Raw genomic sequence first — 20,265 nt, forward strand, 5'->3', positions numbered from 1 at the left:
CAGGGATCGATTAAATCGGTACTACTTGTGTTCTATCAAGAATAGTTGGCAAGTGCTGAACTGAAGTATTAAGTTTCTGTGAAAGTCTCATGGTGTGGTTTTTTTGATGCTATACAGCTCTTGTTTCTCTCTAGCCAATATTCTTAGTGCTCAGGGAGACTTCAAAGTAGGAGCTTTATTTTAAGACAACAAAATTAGTCTTGCTCACTAATTGAAGATCATAGTGATGTGGGTATTTTTATTGTGCTGTGGGAGCCATACATCAAGATGGGTTATTGCCAAGTAAACATTCAAACAAAACCTGGAATAAAGACAATTAATTTTAGGTAGTGTTTTTGTAAGGATGAAACCAGTTATTTTCACTCAGAACATTTTTGAGGAAACACTGAAATGGTGAGCTCTGACTATAGGAACTTTTATGTGATAATACAGACTAATAAATTGGCAATGAGAAGTGATAGGTAGTTAAGGTCATATTCTCCTAATTAATGGCTTAGTCATTGTGTTAATACATTATTTTTTGTGTTTCGAAATGCTAATTCAACCTTCAATTTGAATCAGCACTAATTAAGTGTGGATATGTTTCTGTAGAGCTCAAAAGTAAACTTGGAAATCTTCTGTTTCATATGTTTCTTTATACGAGAACATACTGTATGTTCATATTTCAGAAAGATTTATGTTAACAGCTTTTTTTTTTTAAAGCTTTTGAGCACAAGTAATTGTTTTGAACAAGTGAAACTATTGCACTTAAACCTCAGGATTTAGTCAACAAAATATGTAAGAATAGATGTTAATTTTGTAAGCTTATACATTTTATTTTTGATCTTGTGGGCAGGCAAATGTGTAAAAAGTTTCATCTTTATATGAAGGTCAAGATGATTTTGTAGTGTAACCAATTTATTTATCTACAGCTGCAGATAAATATGGCTGAAAGATTCAGATGTTTTATGTGGTCTTCATCAACAATGTGGATGTAATTGCCTGAAGTTACTTAAGCTTTCTCTTCCTTATTGTATCTTACTGATGTAATCCTTTGTGGATGTGTAGACTCTATCTTCCTCTTATTGATTCTTCTATGCCCACGGCACATTTAGAGCTTATATTTTCTGTATCACAAAAAGCTATTTCTGCAACATTCAAGAACTGCTTTTGGCTCTTTGACTTTATTTGTTGTCATGAAATTGCCATGCATTTGACTGTGTGTTATTTCAGTGAGAAATGATGTGATTACAATGCGATTAGAGGTGTGGAAGTAAGATGGATTGTAGATCCATAGTGCATAGAAAAGGTTGTTCAGTGGGATAGGAACATAGTTATGTTTGGCAAGAGACAGTGCTCTGTGCCTGGGTTCTTCCCCTTGTGCAGTGTTCCACGTGAGGTGTTTGAGGATGTGCTCAGTTGTGCTCTGCCCTGTTGCTTCAGTCAGGAGTCTGCTTACTGGGACCCTCAGCCACCTGAATGAACATAAAGGGGTTTTAGGTTCCTTTGTCAGCCTTTCTACTTAGAGTTACCCTTGGATATTCTTGCAAGAAAAACATAATCTAACTTAGCTAGACAAAGAAGGTGTGTTTTTTGTTTCTTTACACTCTTTGTTTCTCTTTTTGGTGACAATTAAGTTCAGGATTAAATTTTTTTCCTTTGGTCCTGCCCATATTGCTGCACTGGCATGCACATGATGTTCTACTGTGGGAAATCATATCTAAGGCTATTTGGTGAAAAATTGTAGGTCACAGCACATGGTGGAAATAAAACTATGCTTATTAATATGGAAATACTGTCATCAGTAATCCTTGGAGAGTCTACCAAGAGCGAGGTCCTCATGCAAATGAAGTTTATTTTGAGGTTTACTGTGGGCTGAATTACACATTTTTCTCCAGACATCTTGCCTTAGTTTTGGTTTCATCAATCTACATGTTTATATAAAGATGACAGTATAATTCATGAAGTTACTAGTTTCTGAGCTGGAAGTGTGGATGCAATTTTACACTACACCAAACTTGCTGCCTCAGGGGGTGCTTATCAGGTAAACCAAACAAAGTAAAAGGGAGATGACAAAAAGCTGCTACAGGTATAAACTTCAGCGAACAGTTACATCCTAAAGAGAGTTTGATGCAATACAGCTTAATGCAATAAAAAATAGAAACGGAGGCTAACATTATTTTATTGAAGTTTTTTGCAAAGGCAAGTTAGCTTATGGTACAAGAGCAGAGTAATTGCAGAGGGCATGATTTTGATCAATTTCATCAATTTTGGTAATGCAATTTATTAAAATACACGAATAGATGGAAATCCTGCAGGGAACCCTGGACTTGTACAAAAGGAAATTAAGTTTGAATCTTATAGAGTTTCATTAAAAAACAAACCTCAAACAAATCGTTGAAAATTTTTGCGTCTTAGATTTGTTAGCACACAACAAAGAACAACAAATTCTAAGGAGACTATGACAGTGTTTACCTCAGTTTTAAGGAAAAAAGCTTTTTTTTCCTTGAACTCTTAAGTGTTCACATGTAGAGTTGTTTGAAATTCTTTACCAAGAGCTCTTCATAATCAAATCCATGCATAGTCCAGACTGTTCACGGTTTCATAGTGCTTATGGGGAAAAAATAGCAATTTCTGATTTTATTGTGTTGGAGAATATTCATGTATTTCCGTACTGTTTCTTTATTACTTTTAGTAGACCATTAGGAATTTTGCTTAGCAGTTACAGACCATTTGTTTGACGTGTCAAATAACCTTGAATTTTTAATGTTTGAAAATGAGGATTAAATATCCCAGAGCCATTCACTTTGTGGTCTGCTGACACTTCCTTGAAAAAGCTAGTGTAAATTGCAGATCAGCAAATTCCCTGCTGTTAAGCTTACGACGTCCCTGGTTTTATAATTGCACACAGCTGATTTTAAAATGGGTTTTCACATGCTCATTGGTGCAGTGCGAAAGCACCTTGCAGGAAGCGTTGGGTTTATCCCTATCGGGTCGTGTAACGAGTCCCTTGCTGCAACATCTCGCCCCTCCCCTAAGCAAGCGGCACGCACTGAGCAGGGCTCTGCTGGAGTTGCTTCTGTTTTCATGGAGGAGATAGCAGTCCTTGCACTGCAGCAGGTGGAGCTGCCTTGGATGTAACCCGGGCTTCTGGCTGAGAGGATCTGAGTATTACTTTGGGCCGTGAGATAGTTGTCACTTCAAGCCGGCGCTAACGTAATTAAATATAAAGCTGACTCAAAAATTTTAAAAATGGACACGGGATTTTTTCTTTGCTTTTTTAATAAGATCTGGTTTCTAACGTGAAGCAACATTTTTCCTGAAGGATTCAACCTATTTATATAAAGGCTTATTTTGAACACTATGGACCTAGATTAAATGTCAAAGACAGGCAGCAAGCAGCGCTTACAGAGGCATTTTTCTGGAATCTCAGTCACGGATCGATTGAAGTGCACAGGGACTGAAAAAATGTCTCCTAGCATAAAAAACTTGGATTGTTTTTCTCCGATGCTATGCCACTGTAAAGTAGCATGTACCAACAACACAATATCTTTAATGTTTGGATGTAAGGTGGGTCTATAAAAGGACTTTCCTGGAAATGTAAGCTGCATTTAATGAATGATTGCCTTTGTGTCTAATGTAACTGTACCTTAAATTTCTGGTTAAATAAGTGTGTTTTGTTCCTTGCCTTACTCAATTATCTGAGCTCTTAGTGATGGTGACAGAAGTAATGAATTATCATGCCTACTGTTTAGAGATCCCTTTGAACAACATTTTGAATTTACTGAATGCCGCATGCAAAATGTCGTCATTCTTCATTAATCAGCATTAATCATCATGTAATCAGTTTATTGCACTTGGCTTTCATTTTCTTCAGCTGTAGCGAATTATATACACAGGAGACTTGTACTGAGATACAGGGCTGGAAATGCCTCCTGACATCATTTTGATGGAAGCAATTGTTAGTGGCAGGTTTGGGTTTAACAGTGCCCTCGGGCATTTAGTCATTTTAGGACTACATCAACTGTTTAGGTTTCAGAGGAATAAAACGTATATAATTTGGTAATCATCAGAATGATAAACAAAATATACTTTGTGTTGAGTCAAAAATATTTTTTTTTATTTCTCTTCAGTAAAATTAACATGCAATGTTAAGAATATGAGGAGAATGTTAAGTACTGGAAAGCCACTTTAAAATAAAAGGGATGTGTGTAAGAAGTTACTTTCGAGGCAGAAATGAGGACATCCTTTCTCTCTAAAACTTTCTTTATATATTCAGGGTTTCCAAGCTATGTGTTATTTTTAACAAAAGATATTTCAACTAGATTTTATTTTATAAAGTGGGATCAGTTGTGTGTGTACATATATATACATACATATATATGTACACATAAATGCATCACACATGCGTATATGTGAGTGTATATATATGTGAGCATACATATATACACCACAAAATTTTGAGTGGTGAATAAAAGTCACCTACGTTTGGAGGGAGGATTCTAAATTTTTACGGCTCTTTTGATAAGAGTAAATATTATAAAACTTTAAGTTGAATGCTTTATTTCCAGGAGGATGACTTTACCTTGTTTTGAGTCTGCTTATCCTTCCTGTGTCCAAAGCATTTTCAATTGGAAATATGTACCTATTTCTCGATGCCGTTTGGCAACTACTTGATACGACACTAAGCTTGCTTTTTCTTTCTTTTTTTTTTTTCTTCCTGTGGAACTGCACGCTCCTTATTTATAAGATATGCTCGGTTTTAAGCGATGAACTTGGGAGGGAAGCGGTGGGATGAGGACGCTGTGTGGCCGTGTTTAGCCGCGGGCAGGGATGCTGTTCCCTTCCCCAGCAGCAGCAGCAGCAGCAGCAGCAGCAGCAGCAGCAGCGGCGGCGCTCAGCCCGCACCGGGGCATGTCGCGGCGGGGCTCAGCCATGGCGGCGGCTGCACGCGGGGCGGCCGCCGGGGGGCGCTGCAGGCGCGCTGCCCGAGCCCCGCTCGCCTTCGCGGCGTCCTTGGGCTGCGCCGGCAGCGGGGCAGGGGGCAAAGGGGCAGGGGGCAAAGGGGCAGGGGGCAAAGGGGCAGGGGGCAAAGGGGCAGGGGGCAAGGGGGCACGGCGGCCACAGCCTCCCGAGCGGGGAGCACTCGGCGCGGCGTCCTCAGAACGGGCCGGGCTGCCTGTGCGCAGGCGGGCGTTATCGCCGATGAGCGCGGGCTGCGGCCGCTGCCCGGCGGGCGCTCCGTGCCCGCGTTGCGGCTCGCTGCTGCGTCCCGGGCGCACGGAAGGATTTCTGTCTAAGCAGTGACTTGTTGGCAGTGCGGAGAGATGCACCAGGCACTTGTCAGTTTTTGAATAAAAGTTGTAAGGCTGGATAACGCTAAAAATAAAAAGTGCTTTTGTCCTCTGATAGAGCCTTTGAATGCAGAGTAAATATTTAAATGGTGGGGTGGAACAGTAATACAGCATACCTGTACCAGTCCTTCAGGTAATGAAACAAATAATCTCACACAAATAATCGCATGAAATAGTGTTTTCAATCTTCCTTTTTTAGACCACGTGCAAAGAGCATTCACAATCTGAGTGTGCCCTCTTTATTCTCTTTTCCTTGGCCTTCTGGAACAGGTGAACTTTATTACAAGTATTTCTGGAGGTTTTGTAAATGTAGCTATACTTATCCTCAATTGTTTTATTGTTTGTGGATGTCTATGACATGAAGCATTACATGAGTAAGTTTAACACTAGCTGTGTGTTTTGACATATGATGGAACACTGTGACCTAAATAACCACGTTATAAGCAGTTATATTCAAGATACAATGTCAAACTGAAACTGTTCCAGAAGGGTGAAATGCCTTATGTCTTTGTCATAGCTCTAGCTATTAAATAAAACTTAGTGCATTTATTTAAGAATGAAGCAGTTAGTACTCAAAGTACTGATCTGGGTTTGAAAAAACAAACCCAAGGACCAACACCCCTTTCCCAATATTGCAAATCATTCAATTTATCATATGTTGTTGCCTAAGTGGAAAATAAAAGTGAATGTCCTATTCCATGATCAGTGAAGAAGTTCTAAAGAGACATGAACACTATCATCTTTTCTTACATTACTTAAGGTTATTTTGTTATTCACAGACTTTTAACTTGCCAGTAGGAATCGCTGTTTACCTGCAGAGATTTTATTTGCCTTTCATAATCTTCTTGGTTTTTTACAAATAAGATGTTTTCAAGTTGACTTCAGTTCTGCAATAGTGGAGCATCCCTTTAGTTTTGTGTCCTTTTCTTCCTTTGTGTGGAAGGCACTTCTATTTTCCTAAGCATTAGTTTCTAGTTTAGCATTAGACTACAGGAAAGACTTGTACAAAATGCATTAGCATCTTTAATATGCTATTCATTTTTGATTAGTTTTTTAGCAAGGTATGCAAAATGTTCTGTACTGTTGCCTTTTTTATTAGAGTTGTTCAAAGTTACCTTCTGCTGAAGGGTGACAGAGTTGTGAAAGCTGGGAAGATGTGAGAGCTGTAGATATTTAGTCTTCTCTACCCATTTGTTTTTGACATTGCATCCAGGTCATTTTATGCAGGAGTGGAGGTGTTGCGTGTCAAACAGTGCTTCACAATACCTTTAGTTTCTGGACTGATCTTTGGAAGGGTCCTTTCAGATTTAGTTTAACTAAATGGAGAAATTATTTAAAAAGGACAAGTATTTGAACTTGGGGAATTTTGTGCAAGTGATCTAAAACTACTTGCTTTCATCAAGCTGCCTGTTCATACTGCCTCAGAAAGGGTCTGGCCCTGTGAGCTTCTGTATATTTACCAAATTCAAATTGTTAGATTTACTTCTTCAAGTCTTCTTTTATTCCAAACCTCTTTCCAACCATGGTTGGACCTGTACAGTGAAAATGAAAATTTTACCCAGGGACAGCTCTAAGTCAGGTTGTGCTTTCCTGAGATTTGTTGCTTTTGTTGTTGGAAGTGAGCACTAACTTTGGAGTTGTATGGCTGGTAGGTGGGAGGGCTAAAGTCTGGAGAAGGACGGGAGTTTGAAGTATCTTCCTTTTAAAATACAGATAAGAGATTAAGAAGACTAAAGTGAACCTCTTAGTATGCATTTCCTAAAACTTTTCTGTGTTCTTCCTGTGAACAGGTGATCTCTGTTCTGAAAAATGGTGCTATAAAATGTCCAGAAAATCCTTGTTTGTCCGGCATATTGTTGCAGATACTTTGTTCTTGTTTTTGCCTAACTTTGCTGGGCTTGAGAGTTGAAGAAAGGATGTTGTGGGCCTGAAAAATGATATCTCTGTGGTGAATTTGGTTAATTTTTAGTTTCATCTCATGCAAACTAACACTGGTTTATTAAAGTAAATGGATTTTTCAGTAGTTTACACCAGTGACCAAAGAGTTTAATGACATTTCAAAACTTATTGAGGGTATAATTTAGCCTGAAGATTTTCTGTTAACTATGCTGCATCATAAAAGAAATGTTTAAAATTAATTTTGACACACCTATATTATGCAACAGAATCCTTTGGGGCAGTGTCTCTGTCAGAAGTATGCATTAAATGTTTAGCACTTGGTTGCTTTGGACTTAAAATTAAGGTTATAAATTGTAAAGCAGTCCATAAAGCTCCTTAAAATGGAGTTAAATTACTTGGCCATTACCTAGGTGAGTGCTGGAAGGTGTGCAAGTGAGGCTGTCTGCAAGTTCAGAGCTGCTCTGCCACACCTTTTCCTTTCCTTTTATGTGTCCCTTGCTCGGCTGGCTCTTGTAAACTAGGGTCTCTTTGGAGCCTGGATTTGGGTGTGGGATTGCACTCTCTTACTGGTAAACAGAGTAATGATCTGCTCCTAACCGCTGGAGATGGGTTTGCCTTACACTTTACCTGCTTTTCTCCCTGTTAGGCCAGCATTGCTGTGTGCCTCAGCTTGTTATGAACCCCTTCAGAGAACAACAGAAAATTTGTTACAGCTGGAAGAGGGGAAGAAACATTCTGCTGGATGATTTTACTGAGCTTGCTCACTGTCTGAAGTCAGCTGTGTGCTCCCAGCAAGGGGCAGGGAGATGAAGTTGTACACCCTGACCAAGAGCAAGTGAATGGGTTCTGCTTCTTCAGACCCTGGCTGCCCTTGGGGAGAGCTGGGCTGCACTGTGAAATCGTGACTTTAGACCCCTACGGAGGGGAGCTTGCACAGGGCTTTGGATGCTGCAGCACAGTTAACTTGGCATGACTGGAACAGTGCGTTCTTGTTCAGGGGCTGGCAGCTCCTGGGAGAGGAAGGGAAGGGCAGTGCTGAGTGGTGGCATTTTGACCCACCAGCTCATTTGAACGTGCTGCCTCAGACAGGAGGCACTGTGTCCAGGGGTGGTGCTCTGTAGTGAAGCAGTAGAAACACTTCCATGGAGATTTAGCTGTTAAAAGATACAGTAGTTTTCTTTACTTAAAGCACTTTGCTCAAAAGTAGTTTCTGTGAAGGGCTGTGGTATCTTTCAGAACAGGTGTGGATATCATGTTTTCATGCACTTCACAGAATCAAAGAATCAACAAGGTTGGAAAAGACTTTTGAGATACTCAAGTTCAGCCTATGACCTAACACCGCCTTGTCAACCACACTTGGCACTAAGTCTTTTCTTAAACAACTTCACGTCAAATAGTAATGTCAGTCTCAAATACTACATTGAAATCTAATCAGCAGTCCACCTTAAGCATTTTTTTGAGAAGATTGTGGACCCTGTCACTGCCTTTTAGGGGACAATTCTTTATCACAACATTTTTTCATTTTTAATGAAAACTGTGAAACACCGATCTCTTAAAACTTCATATGCACTATTATAATCTACAATGTAAACATATAGCTATTAGTGAAATCTAGAGCCTGTTTACATTCAGTCATGTTCAAGTATCTGTTTCTAATAGTACCTGTTTCTAATAAATAGGTCTTGTATCAGGGGAAAACAGCAAGGTAATTCTGTGCTTTGTCTAAAGATATTAACTGTTCTATAAAGGAAGTTAGTTTTGTTTGACCTATGATTATACGACTAATTAGTGTCTTCAGGGCTTTTTTTTTTTTTTTTGTATAGATGTTGCTGTGTGTGTCCTGGCCCCCACTGTAAAACTGGAATGATCCACTTCTAGCTTCTACAGGACCTTGTCTGAGATGATGTGGAAACTAAATTCACTTTCAAATAATTTTCCTGTATTTCATAATGAAATCAAAGCTTAAGGTCTGCTAGGGATATTTTGGATCATGAGTTCAGCCAAATACAGCCTTCATCAGTGGAGCAGGCTGCTTTAAGCTCACAGAATTCCTACATTCTCTGATGCTGCAAGACATTTTCTCTGCTTCTTGGAGCTCCAATGTTTATTTTCTCTAATTCCCAGTGTGGTTTAATTTATACTCCAGTAATGTACCCTTGTATTTTTGGCCAACACTTTGTTTAAATTATAATTCTTCTCTGTTTCTAGTGTTTAATATGGCTGCTCTAGAGAGCTAATGTCAACTCCTTTCAGGGTTTTATTTTGATAAGTGAAAAACAAGTCAATATCAGAGAAAAAAGATGAATGGCAGCAGTCTGAGGCTGAGCAATCCAGCATCTCACTGCTACAGGGAAAGGAAAGAAGACTTTTGTCTTCTGGTAATAGTGAGTTATTAAGCTGATTATCTCATGAAACCTCTCTGCTAAAAAAAATGGAAAAATTAGGGCTTTATGAGTAACCACCGCAATTTTTCATAACTGTCAGACTTCACCATTACTCCTTTGGTACATACAGCTAAGGAAAAGGTCTGAAGTGTTTGGAGTTGGGTTCTGGTGGTAACAGAAGATGTAATGCTCTTGCTTTCTTCTTAGGAGGTATTTCTTATGCTGGATAAAGTGGGTCTTGTGCTTCTCTGCTAATTAATATTTTACAGAAAATACACTTGAATTGCTTCTACTGTACAACTGGGTTAAGAATGTGGTAAGCATTACAGGAGCTGATAACTGATAGATCATTTCAAGCAGTTTCTTTGTAGTTTATCCTGTAGATCTTAGCTTTGTAACATTGTAGGTGTTTTGGATGAAGGGAATGGATCTTTGTGGTAACCTGAGATAAAAATTGCATGTGACTCTTGAGAGGGATAGTAGTAATGGACTGTTTGTCAGATACTACCTTGGTGTAGTGTTCTGTGTTTGCAGACAAATGGGTTACTTGCAGTTATCTACTGGGATATGATATATAAAAGAATTGCCAGGAAAATGTCTATTTTTTTACTTAAGCTGTAGTACGTATATTTTGGAATTCTGTTTAAAATAAACCCTAAGGAAATATCTTCTATCCTAAATATCCTTCAGTAACAGGAATAACTTTTCCCAAGCTAAAATGAGTATGTGTTCAGAAGGTTTTTCTGTATATATGACATGCTTTCCCTAAAAGCTATTAATAACTATTTATGTACTTGGGAGTATAGTAGTAGTGTGTGAAAGTGCTTAGAAAATGTTGGGGTGTTTCTTATGAACATGTAAACCCTGCTGGGGTTTAGGTAACTTCATAGTAATCCCAGGTGGGACTATAAGGGCTGGAACATTTTTGGATACGACCAGTCTTTAAACTAAAAATACTAATTAAAATTTTTATTTATAGATCTTATTGCCTTGATATCAGCAAGGTCAGAAGAACAATTATTTCTGTCCAAGTTTTTTTGGATAATCTTTTCTCATTTCTGTGGTGGCTTGATCTTTTTCTATTTTTCTTATTTTTTCCAGAAATACCGCTATCAGGATGAAGATACACCCCCACAGGAGCACAGCTCTCCACACATTGCCAATGAGGTGACGGGTCCAGAGCTGGTTCATGTATCAGAGAAGAATCTGTCACAGATTGAGAATGTCCATGGATTTGTTTCCCATTCTCATATTTCACCAGTAAAGGTAGGCTCTTAAATTTCAAAAGTGAACTGTTTTGGTATGCCCCTCAATTTAATTTTGTGGGGCAAAAAAATGCATGGGAAACACCTCTTTCTGTTTTTTATGGAACTGCTCATTTGTGAAAGTTACTTTGTAGGCATTAAAGCATTGACTTAGTTTCACACATTCTAACTAGACATGCATGGGAATAAAATGCCCAGAAAACAAATATAGGTAACTATAGATTTTGGATGTAGTTTGGAGGGGAGCTGTAGTTCATGCTGTCCGTTTCATTTTGGATTTTTCATCAGAAACCTGTAGAGTCAATTCCGAGTTTGTTTCTAGTAAATATTTTAATTGAGGATCTATGTGCAATAGGCAGTAAGCCAAGTGCAGTATATGTCTCCGGAGTTTTTCAGCATGCAGAACCATTATTTTCAAGATTGCTTCAGAAACTTGAAGACAGATTTAATGATCTTAATGTGAGGTTTGGGAGGGGGTAATAATAGGCAGTTTTATTTACTGTGTTAATAGACAGATGTAGCTCAATCATGTTCTGAATAGAATACTGGTTTTGTGTGTCAGACTAAATGCTGTTTTCTATAACATTTCTGAGTCTTTATGGCTGGTTATCAGGGAAAAGTGGAGAAGTTATTTGATTCTAGGGAATGTTTGGGCTTTAGAGTGATGAGATGGACTTACATCATGGTCGAATTATAGCTTGGTACTTTTAGCATGAATTGTTTGTGTGTGATGGTGTCCTTTGTAACTGCAAAGAACAAACGCACATTTACATTGAGAGCAGCCCTGGGGAAAAGGACTTGGGGGTGCTGCTGGATGAGAGGCTGGACATGGCCCAACAATGTGCATTCATAGCCAAGAAAGCCAAACATGTTCTGGGCTGCATCCAAAGCAGAGTGGGCAGCAGGGGAGGAGGGGATGATTCTGCCCCTGTGTGCTGCTCTGCTGAGACTTCACCCACAGTGGGGTCCCCAGCAAGAGAAGGACGGGGACCTGTTGGAGCAGCCCAGAGGAGGACACAAAGGTGATCAGAGGGCTGGAGCACCTCTCCTGTGAAAAAAGGCTGAGAGAGTTGGGGCTGTTCATCCTGGAGAGCAGAAGGCTCCATGGAGACCTTGGAGCCCTTTCCACTACATAAGGTGGCTGCAAGAGAGCTGGAGAGGGAGTTTTTTCAAGGCCATGAAGTGATAGGACAAGATGGGGAATAGCTTTAAACTGAAAGAGGGTAGATTTCTATTAGATATTAGTAAGGAATTCTTTCCTATGAGTGATAAGGCACTGGCAAAGGTTGCCCAGAGAAGGGGTGTCTGCCCCATCCCTGCAAGTATTCAAGGCCAGGTTGGAGGGGGCTTTGAGCAACCTGGTCTAGTGCAGGGTCTTCCAGCCCATGGTAGGGAGTTTGATCTAGATGATCTTTAAGCCCCTTCGAACCCAAACAATTCTATGATATTTTAAGGAATAAAAAATATTTTGTACCTAGTTATATTTCCATTTTTTTCAATTATGAGGAAAAATTTTGTTGAATATATCAGCTCTTTATCATTTACTTGTAAGGATTCAGTAGGAGAACCAACTGTAGTGTGAGTGCATTTAGTAATTGTTTTCCAGCTTTTCTAAAAGTTTTAAAATGTATATGATTATATTGAACCATTGATTTTTACGTCTATCTCCATAATGAACACTCAGTATTTTTCCATAGTCTTCAGCTAGACTAGCTGAATTCTTTAAGGCCTAATGATTCACCTTTTAGAAGTGCCCTGTATTGCCCTCTTGAAGAGCCTTCTGAGAATACTCAAAGCTTTCATGTGACAAAGCTTTTATTTTTGGGAATGACTAGGACTTTTCTTGGTTATGAAGTTAGACACACCGTAACAGACTTTCACATGTCTAATTCCCTCAATTAATTGATGTTTGGAAAGTAATGAAACACCTTTTATGTGCAACCATTAGAAGTAAATTAAAAAAAAATCCTCTTCCTCTGGGGACTTAAGGTCAACTCTGTTTATTCACGAACTTTTCCTAATTCCTAGAGCAGTTAGTCTTGCCTTTTGCAAAGGATCAAAAAGGCAAAGAGGGGAGCTGTAAAACTGTCTGGAAGACAGAAAACTATTTTCAAAATAGAATTAAGCAGAATTAAGTATAGTTACAAAATATGGTGAGGCCTTTTCAAAATACTGTGTGTCTTAGGTCTCTGAGGAGGATTGCTGTTATCTGTCTCACACTAGTAAATGCTGGGAAGTCATCACTTAATAGGGAAGAATGTTCATAAGGGAAGTATTATCACTCAGTTTGTATTACCGGTTTTAGCTTATATCTGATTATTTTCAGGTAGCTCCTCTCTATTAATTTCAAAGCAATGTATTGAAATTATTAAAAGCTTTGTTCATCTGAAAACTGGGGTGAGTGTTCCAGGTTTCAGTTGTTTACCAGCGTTTTGTGTAATTTTGAATTCTGATGCTAGTTGACTGCTGGCTTGCTTCTCTCCTGAAGAAAAAACCCAAGGTTGCTGTTGTATTATTAGCATAGCTGGTCTGCTCTGCTTTTGGTCTGATGATATGAAAGTTGTTCATAATTTTGGCATAGCTCATGTTGAAGATCAATTTAGCAATAACAGTTCTGGTTTAAGAGTGCTTTGTGTGATTTATTTGGTAGGTTGGCTTTGTGCACTGTGCAAGGAATCAGGTCTTGGCGGATATACAAGATCTTGATCAGCTTTCATCAAGAGTTTATTGCTTAAGGAAACTAAATGTAATAGAGAATGTTGTGTTTATGTCGGGAATAAAATAATAAGAGGAGTTTGTTTTTGTTTTAAATATAAATGTTAAATGCACTTAAAATTTTAAGTCAAGAGATAGTAGTTTGAAGAAGTCAGAGATTTTATGATTATATGTTACTTTTTAAGCAATGCTTCAGAGGCCAGTAGAATTGGATTTTGAGGAATACCTTCTCTTATAGCAAGTTCTCTGCAGTATGGAGGAATAATACAGAAGAACAGAAGGTTCTGGCTGGTTTACATTTCGTTCTTGAGAGAACCTTTCAAATACTCTAGGACTTAAAACAGCTTTTATAACTTGCTTGGACAGGTTATTTCAAAGAGTATATTTCAATGACCAGAAATACAAATGTGTATCCCAAATTTTTAGATGGTAAGTATGTGGTTGCTATTTATCAAATGTTAAGTACTGTAGTAAATGAAGGTGGTTTAGCTTCTTGACAAGGGGAATGGGCTACTTCAGATTCAGATTGGGTTAAAATATTGCATGTTTGAACTAAGCATAAAATAAGAGAGACTAGCTGTACTGATATAAAGCTTGAGTAAGACTTAGGGGTTTTGTCTTGTTACAGTGGAACTTTGTCAGCTTCCTATGTCTCAAGTAACAAAGAAGTAAACTTGGCCTAGGAGATGTTGTGTCCTCTGTTCTCCAGTACTATGTGAAATGGAATGATAATGCTGTAAACCAGCTTTTAAAAAAGTATTTAATGTTAGAGAATCACGAAGAAATAGTGAAAATGGTCCAGCTTCAAATACTTCACAAATATTCTGTCCCAAAGGTTTGAAAGAATATTTTCAGCAGTACTAGAATTTCTCCAGTATGGGGTTTCCAAATTCCAGCCGGAATCGCGTGGTTGCAATGGGAGGTCCCGAGAATTCTGAGACTCTCTGCTGTGCAGATTGGCCGCGAGATGGCGATGCTACAACAGGCTTTGCTTCAATGCAAGCTGAATTTAGCGCCCTAGGACCGTGGCATCACTGCCCCTTCCGAGGGACGGGTTCGCAGTTCAAATATGGCGTTATTAAACAGCTCCAATCAAGCGAAATCTGACACAGATATGATATGGTACCAAATAAGCTTTGAAACTGTGAAGTGGTAGCTGAAGTTTTCTATCAAGGAAAAAAAGCTTTGAATAACCAGTTATTACAAGGCTATAAAATAATGGGTCAGGTGCAATGGGAACAGAAAAAAAAAATCAGTAATCTTTATTTAGAGCAATCTCGGCATGACAGATTATTTATCATATATATATATATGTATATATATATATATATATGTATATATATATATATGTATATATATATATATATTTGATGTAGCATGGCAATTGAGTGTTTAAGTGTAGAACCTGATTGGGGCTTCCATATATTTCTGTAATATGTTTGTGTATTGGTATTTGGGGCTAATATTTCATTGCTAATGCAGAAACTCTAAAGGGAACATGTAATAATTTGTAGGCTACTAAATATATCTTGTACTGGAAAAATATACCATGACTGGCATGATAAATCTTTATCTTGCTCTGAAATAAATTCTTAGTATTGTATTATTCAATGCATTTCCATTATATTCATAATTCCCATTTGAAATTTGCACAACTTCTTAAAAACTTTCCAAAGCAGTTGATAAGTTTATAAATGATATTATCATGTGGCTGCATGTGGTAACAAGAAGCTGGACTTCACTGGTTGAGAAAAGTTTCTGCCATTGCTCTTTCTTTAATCAAATCTTTTTCAGTGATCTGTCTCTGGAGATTTTTACCATAGCACTAATCTTCAAAGGGTGTGAGGATAATGCCTCACCTGGTTTGTTCCTTTCACGTGGCACAGATATGGACAGCTGAACAGAAATGTTTTAGTTGGAGCATTGTACTGGCTTTGTGAGTCTGATAAGGGGCTTAAAATGTCTTTTTCATGCTAGACATGAAAATTTTAATTACAGACTGAATTGTACATCTATAAGTAGCTAAAGACATATTCTACTAGTTGAATATTTGGTATCTCTAGAACAGCTTTGTGTGATCATCAGTGGAGTAGTGGAACACTCTAGGAATTCTGGAAAGTTGGTGGGGGAAGCTATAACTCGTAGTTCCATAATCATGGACTCTCTTCTATATTTCATGTAGCACAGTTGGCTGTTTTTCCTGTCCTCACATGTTCCCAGGAATGGTCATCCCTGTGCAGGGGGTTCTGGGGACAGGATCAGTCTTCCTGTTTGATCTGCACAGAGCTGTCATTCTGGCTGGGGGTGTTGTTCTGCTACAGGACTTGTGCTTCAGGTGATGCAGTAAAAATCCCCACTTCCCTTTACCAAAGGGGACATGTGGATTAATGCTGTTTATCAATTTAAAGCAGTTGGGAGACTCTTTTGTAGTTATATAAACTTATGTCAGTGAATAAGACTATGACTTCATAATATTATGACATTAAATGCAAATGACTTACTATTTTCCTGTCTCTGAACAATGAAATGCTTCAAACTGAGGTGAAATACTGTTCCCCATTGAATAAAAGATGGAAGTTTTACCCCCAAATTCTCGCCAAAGCAATCTTTTTGCCCAGGTGAATCACCCAGAGAATACCTTTGAAGCAGTAGCTATGCCCAGTGCCAGTGCCCCTGTGCTTTATCTCTGCTTATCCCTTACAGTGTCAGATCTGGGAGAAAATATTCAGGCTCATTAGAGTGCACGTAGTCTTTTATTACAATAAAAGCAATAAGACAGAGTTTACCTTCTTTGCCTCTGTGAACCTCTGCTGGAGCTTGTGATGATGTATTGAGCAGGAGAGGATCACTCTACACCTTCACTGTTCACTGCTGAGAGAGGCAGTAGGTTAGTTGGGCATTTGATTTGACCTAGTGCTGTGAGTGCCTGTAGGGTGAGAGGTAAGTCCTTCAGCCTTTCTTCTCTTACTTAGAAGCAGCAGCTTGTGCTTTTGTGCTCCATATCCTGTACTTTGTGAAGTGGACACATAGTTTCAAGGAAATGTCTAACAGTGTGTCAGCGGTTCCCAAACCTTTGAGGAGGCAGGCTTTGGAATACTAGTGCAGCAGTTCTGCTGACTACGTGCACTGTCTGTGAAATAAATATCTTGTGCCCACTTGGTGTATGCCTGCTTTTTTTCACGTTTAGTCATCTTTGGACAAGTATTTCGAGGACCTAATGGTATTTAAGCTTAATGGTTTTAAATTAACCCTGATTTGAAACTGCTTATCTATTAGTGCTCATTCCTGTGTAATAGCCCTCTTATTCTGACTGTGGTATCACAGGAATGAGATATGGCAAGGTGGTACTTGTTCTTAAAATAGCTTCCAGAAGGGAGAGGAGAAATTGGAACTCGCTCTCATTTCTGTACTGGCAAAACACAGTGAAACTGTTCTAAAGAGCAGAATCAATGAGCATGTGGAGAAATGAGAGATGAGAAAGTGATGAATGCATTGCAAAGAGAATTTCTGCTGCACAAATCCCTTAAAGCATGTACTTAAAGGTCATCTTGTTGATGTAACTTTCTAGGTTTTCTTGGATGCACACAATAGACACACTCAAAAAAGATTATGGAAAAACTTAAGCTGTCATTAAATAAGAAAACAAATTTGGGGATTTAGTTGTTAAACCAAAGCAAACAAAATACCCCTCCAAAAACCAAATCAACAACAAAAGGAAAGTAAATGGTAAGGAAGAAGATTGGTAACCATGGATGGAGGTTACCAGAAGGATCTTCAGAGAGCTTGTGTTCTCATTGCATCATCTAAAAGAAATAAGAGCTCAGGGTTATAACAGATCAATGGAATAATCATCTCAGTACTCAATTTACAGTCAAAAAGGCAAATGGAATACAAGGAATAATCAGTGAAGCAAATGGGAATAAAACTGCATTATCTTATCACTCCAGAAATCTGCACCATTCATTATCTTGATTAAGAAGGCAAATTTAGATACTTAAAGAAGAACAGCAAGAATGACCAGAGATAGAGGGCAGCTTCTGTGGAATGAAGAATGAACTAGTTTGACCCCTCTGTTTGGTGAAGAGTTTACTCAGGGGATACCAATGAAACTATAGTCAGTAATACTAAGTCTCTAAAATTATAAAAGTGACTAGGCAATGGTTATTTCAAAAATTGAATAATAATTCCAGAACTATAGATTAGCAGGTGATAGTTGTTTTATAGCCTATAATAAACACAGTGACCTACAGTCACCCTCTGAAATAATCTTTCAACTGCTGGTAGTCTTTTGGTTTCAGGCTATACCAACCAATGTATTACAGCATACATTGCTTATTTCTTCAACTGCAAACAAGCACTTTTATTTAACTCCTTCCCATTAAGCTGTATGGAAATAGCTGTTATATAAATGTGCATGTTTACACATCCTTCCTTCAATGCTAACAGTCTCCTTTCCATGTGAACCCAAATCCTGTGCTGATAATATTAATAAGTTCCCTTCCTTTTATCTCCTGATGTTCTCTCCAATCCTCTCTGTTTTCTCAAGCTTCCCCAGAAGTCTTTTAGAGCTTGTGGAGCTGCTGTTAAAACAGCCTTCTCTGTTAATTGGGAGAGGTTTTCTGCTCTCAGGAAGGCTGATGATCTTTGATTTGAACTGTGCATGTTCACTGTTAGCCAACAGTCACAGCAATTTTAACTTCCTCTTTGCCTGAGTAGATTTTCTTGTTCTGCTGCAGTCTGAGGAGGTAGATGAGGTTAACCTGACGATGAAGATACTGTTTCCATGTAGAAATCAGAGATCAGTTGACATGTAATTTGCAAGTTGAGTTATGATTATGAGAAGGTTGCAATCTGTTACTTTTTTCTAAATTGAGAACTTTGTAAAGCTTTGCCATCTTCAGCAGAAAATGCTTCTGGTGTTAGGAACATACATAGAATATTGGGAATCATAAAGAAAAACTTGAAGATACTCTTAGACATACTTATTTTTAGGATAGTATCGTACTTCAGTGGTCACACTTGAGAGGAGCTGTTATGCAGTCCCTAATTAAAATGCATTGCCAAGTTCTTGATAGGCTACTGATTTTAAACTCCTGTAATTGAAGAATGTGGAAATACATGCAAAGGTGTCAGTTTGTGTTTTATAGTGCGAAGCAGTTGACCAAATCTGCCCAATTCTCCATAAGGATTTTCTCAACAAATTCTTGTCAACAGAGACAAGAAAGAAAAACTGTAACAGATGGACTGTGGATTAATCCAAACATTAGAACAACCTAAGATACAGTAATCAACATCAAGTCCTCCTAGAAAGGGGTTGCACTGTTTTTACCCGAGATTTTCCCTGAGCTCTCAGTGCAGTTGGGTTCATTTTGATGACTGAAGCAAGCCTAAGGAGTCTTGCATTAAACACAAGATGTTTTTATCAGTCTGGCGTGCCAAAAAGATGGGCAGGAGGTTCATGGGCAGGGTGCGGAAGACCAGGCAGTTTAATCTGCCCAGATTGGTAGGTTGTCTGAGGTGTATTGTGAGTAATAAGGTAATGATCTTTTATATTAAATATTTATACTAAAATAGATCATTATAGCATAACTGTGCTGGGCTGTTCACTTGTAAGTTGGTTTCAGCAGTAAGTTATATACTTTTTATTGATTAAGTAAATGACACTTGGTCAAGAACTATCCTTCGGTCCTATCTGAAGTAAAAGTTAAGATAGACTTTCTAGCATCTCTTAATAAAAAGGGTTAACCATTTCTTTTTCCCTCCACAGTGCTTGAGTCCTGAACTCCTGGGCTTTGGCTTAGAATACTGAATATACTTGTTTATGAGACTTAGACTTGTGCCAGTAAAAGTTTGTTAAATCTAGAATTCTGAAAAGTATAAGAAAGAAACATGAGTTTATATCTACATTTTCAGTATGTTTTTGTTCCCATGCCTGAAGAGTTTACGTTGTGTAGTCTTATGTTTGAATATCCAAGTTTTGAACGTTTCTTTTGGTTCTGATATTGAAAGCAAGTCCCTGCTATTGTTGTAGATTGTTCTTGAATTTGCTCTGTTAAGACAATCAGTTTTTTTTTTTTTAGGGTCTGTTTTATTTTAGCCAATACTCTGTTTAGCTGAATGGTAGTAAAACTAATATAAGACACTTTTTAAATGCCTCACAGTCACTGTTGGTTTTTGTTTAGAAAGGGTATTTGAGATGTAACTGCTGTTTCTGTTCACAAACAATTTTTGTTGCTGTGCCTTTTTAATTTTTGGTGTGCGTTCTTCTCATAAAGTTATGCCCAGCAAACCTTTATCTGAGAGATTAAAACACAGCATTATGTAATATTTTTACTTGTCTCAGCAAACTGATAATGCCAATCTGCTTGGATGTAAAGTCAGAGGAATTTTTGTCCAAGTATTTGATGTTGGTTTTTACCTTTAGTAACCACTGTGATTACTGTGTCTTGCTAATTGGCCTCATAACACATAATGTTATTCTGCAGCCTCTGTAAATGCAGATGAATCTTGAAGTAAGTTTCTTAACCTGTAGAGATATGTGTACTGATGTAGAAATCTTAGTTGTGCTGTTTTGTTTTGGGGCGGGAATATTTTCAAATCTGCAAATTCTCAGTTCTTGCCTAACAGTAAATAGTGTTTTTTGTTTTGTTTCAGTGTGTGGGGTTTTCT

At 38.3% G+C, this 20,265-nt stretch overlaps 1 protein-coding gene across 15 annotated transcripts in view; it reads left to right on the plus strand.

The window, feature by feature from the left end:
- DLG1 (discs large MAGUK scaffold protein 1) overlaps positions 1–20,265 on the plus strand; it is a 146,437-nt gene that overhangs the window by 41,906 nt on the left and 84,266 nt on the right. For 13 of the 15 annotated variants that reach the window (XM_062499552.1, XM_062499553.1, XM_062499554.1 and 10 more), the window contains exon 4: positions 10,718–10,882. In XM_062499552.1, the coding sequence (XP_062355536.1) occupies positions 10,718–10,882 (165 nt within the window). Of the gene's footprint in view, positions 1–3,357; positions 3,550–10,717; positions 10,883–20,265 lie in introns of those variants that run through there. The other 2 variants (XM_062499560.1, XM_062499567.1) reach the window with 1 other exon arrangement.

This window comes from Cinclus cinclus, chromosome 10 (genome assembly GCF_963662255.1).
Source record: "Cinclus cinclus chromosome 10, bCinCin1.1, whole genome shotgun sequence".
NCBI lineage: Eukaryota > Metazoa > Chordata > Aves > Passeriformes > Cinclidae > Cinclus > Cinclus cinclus.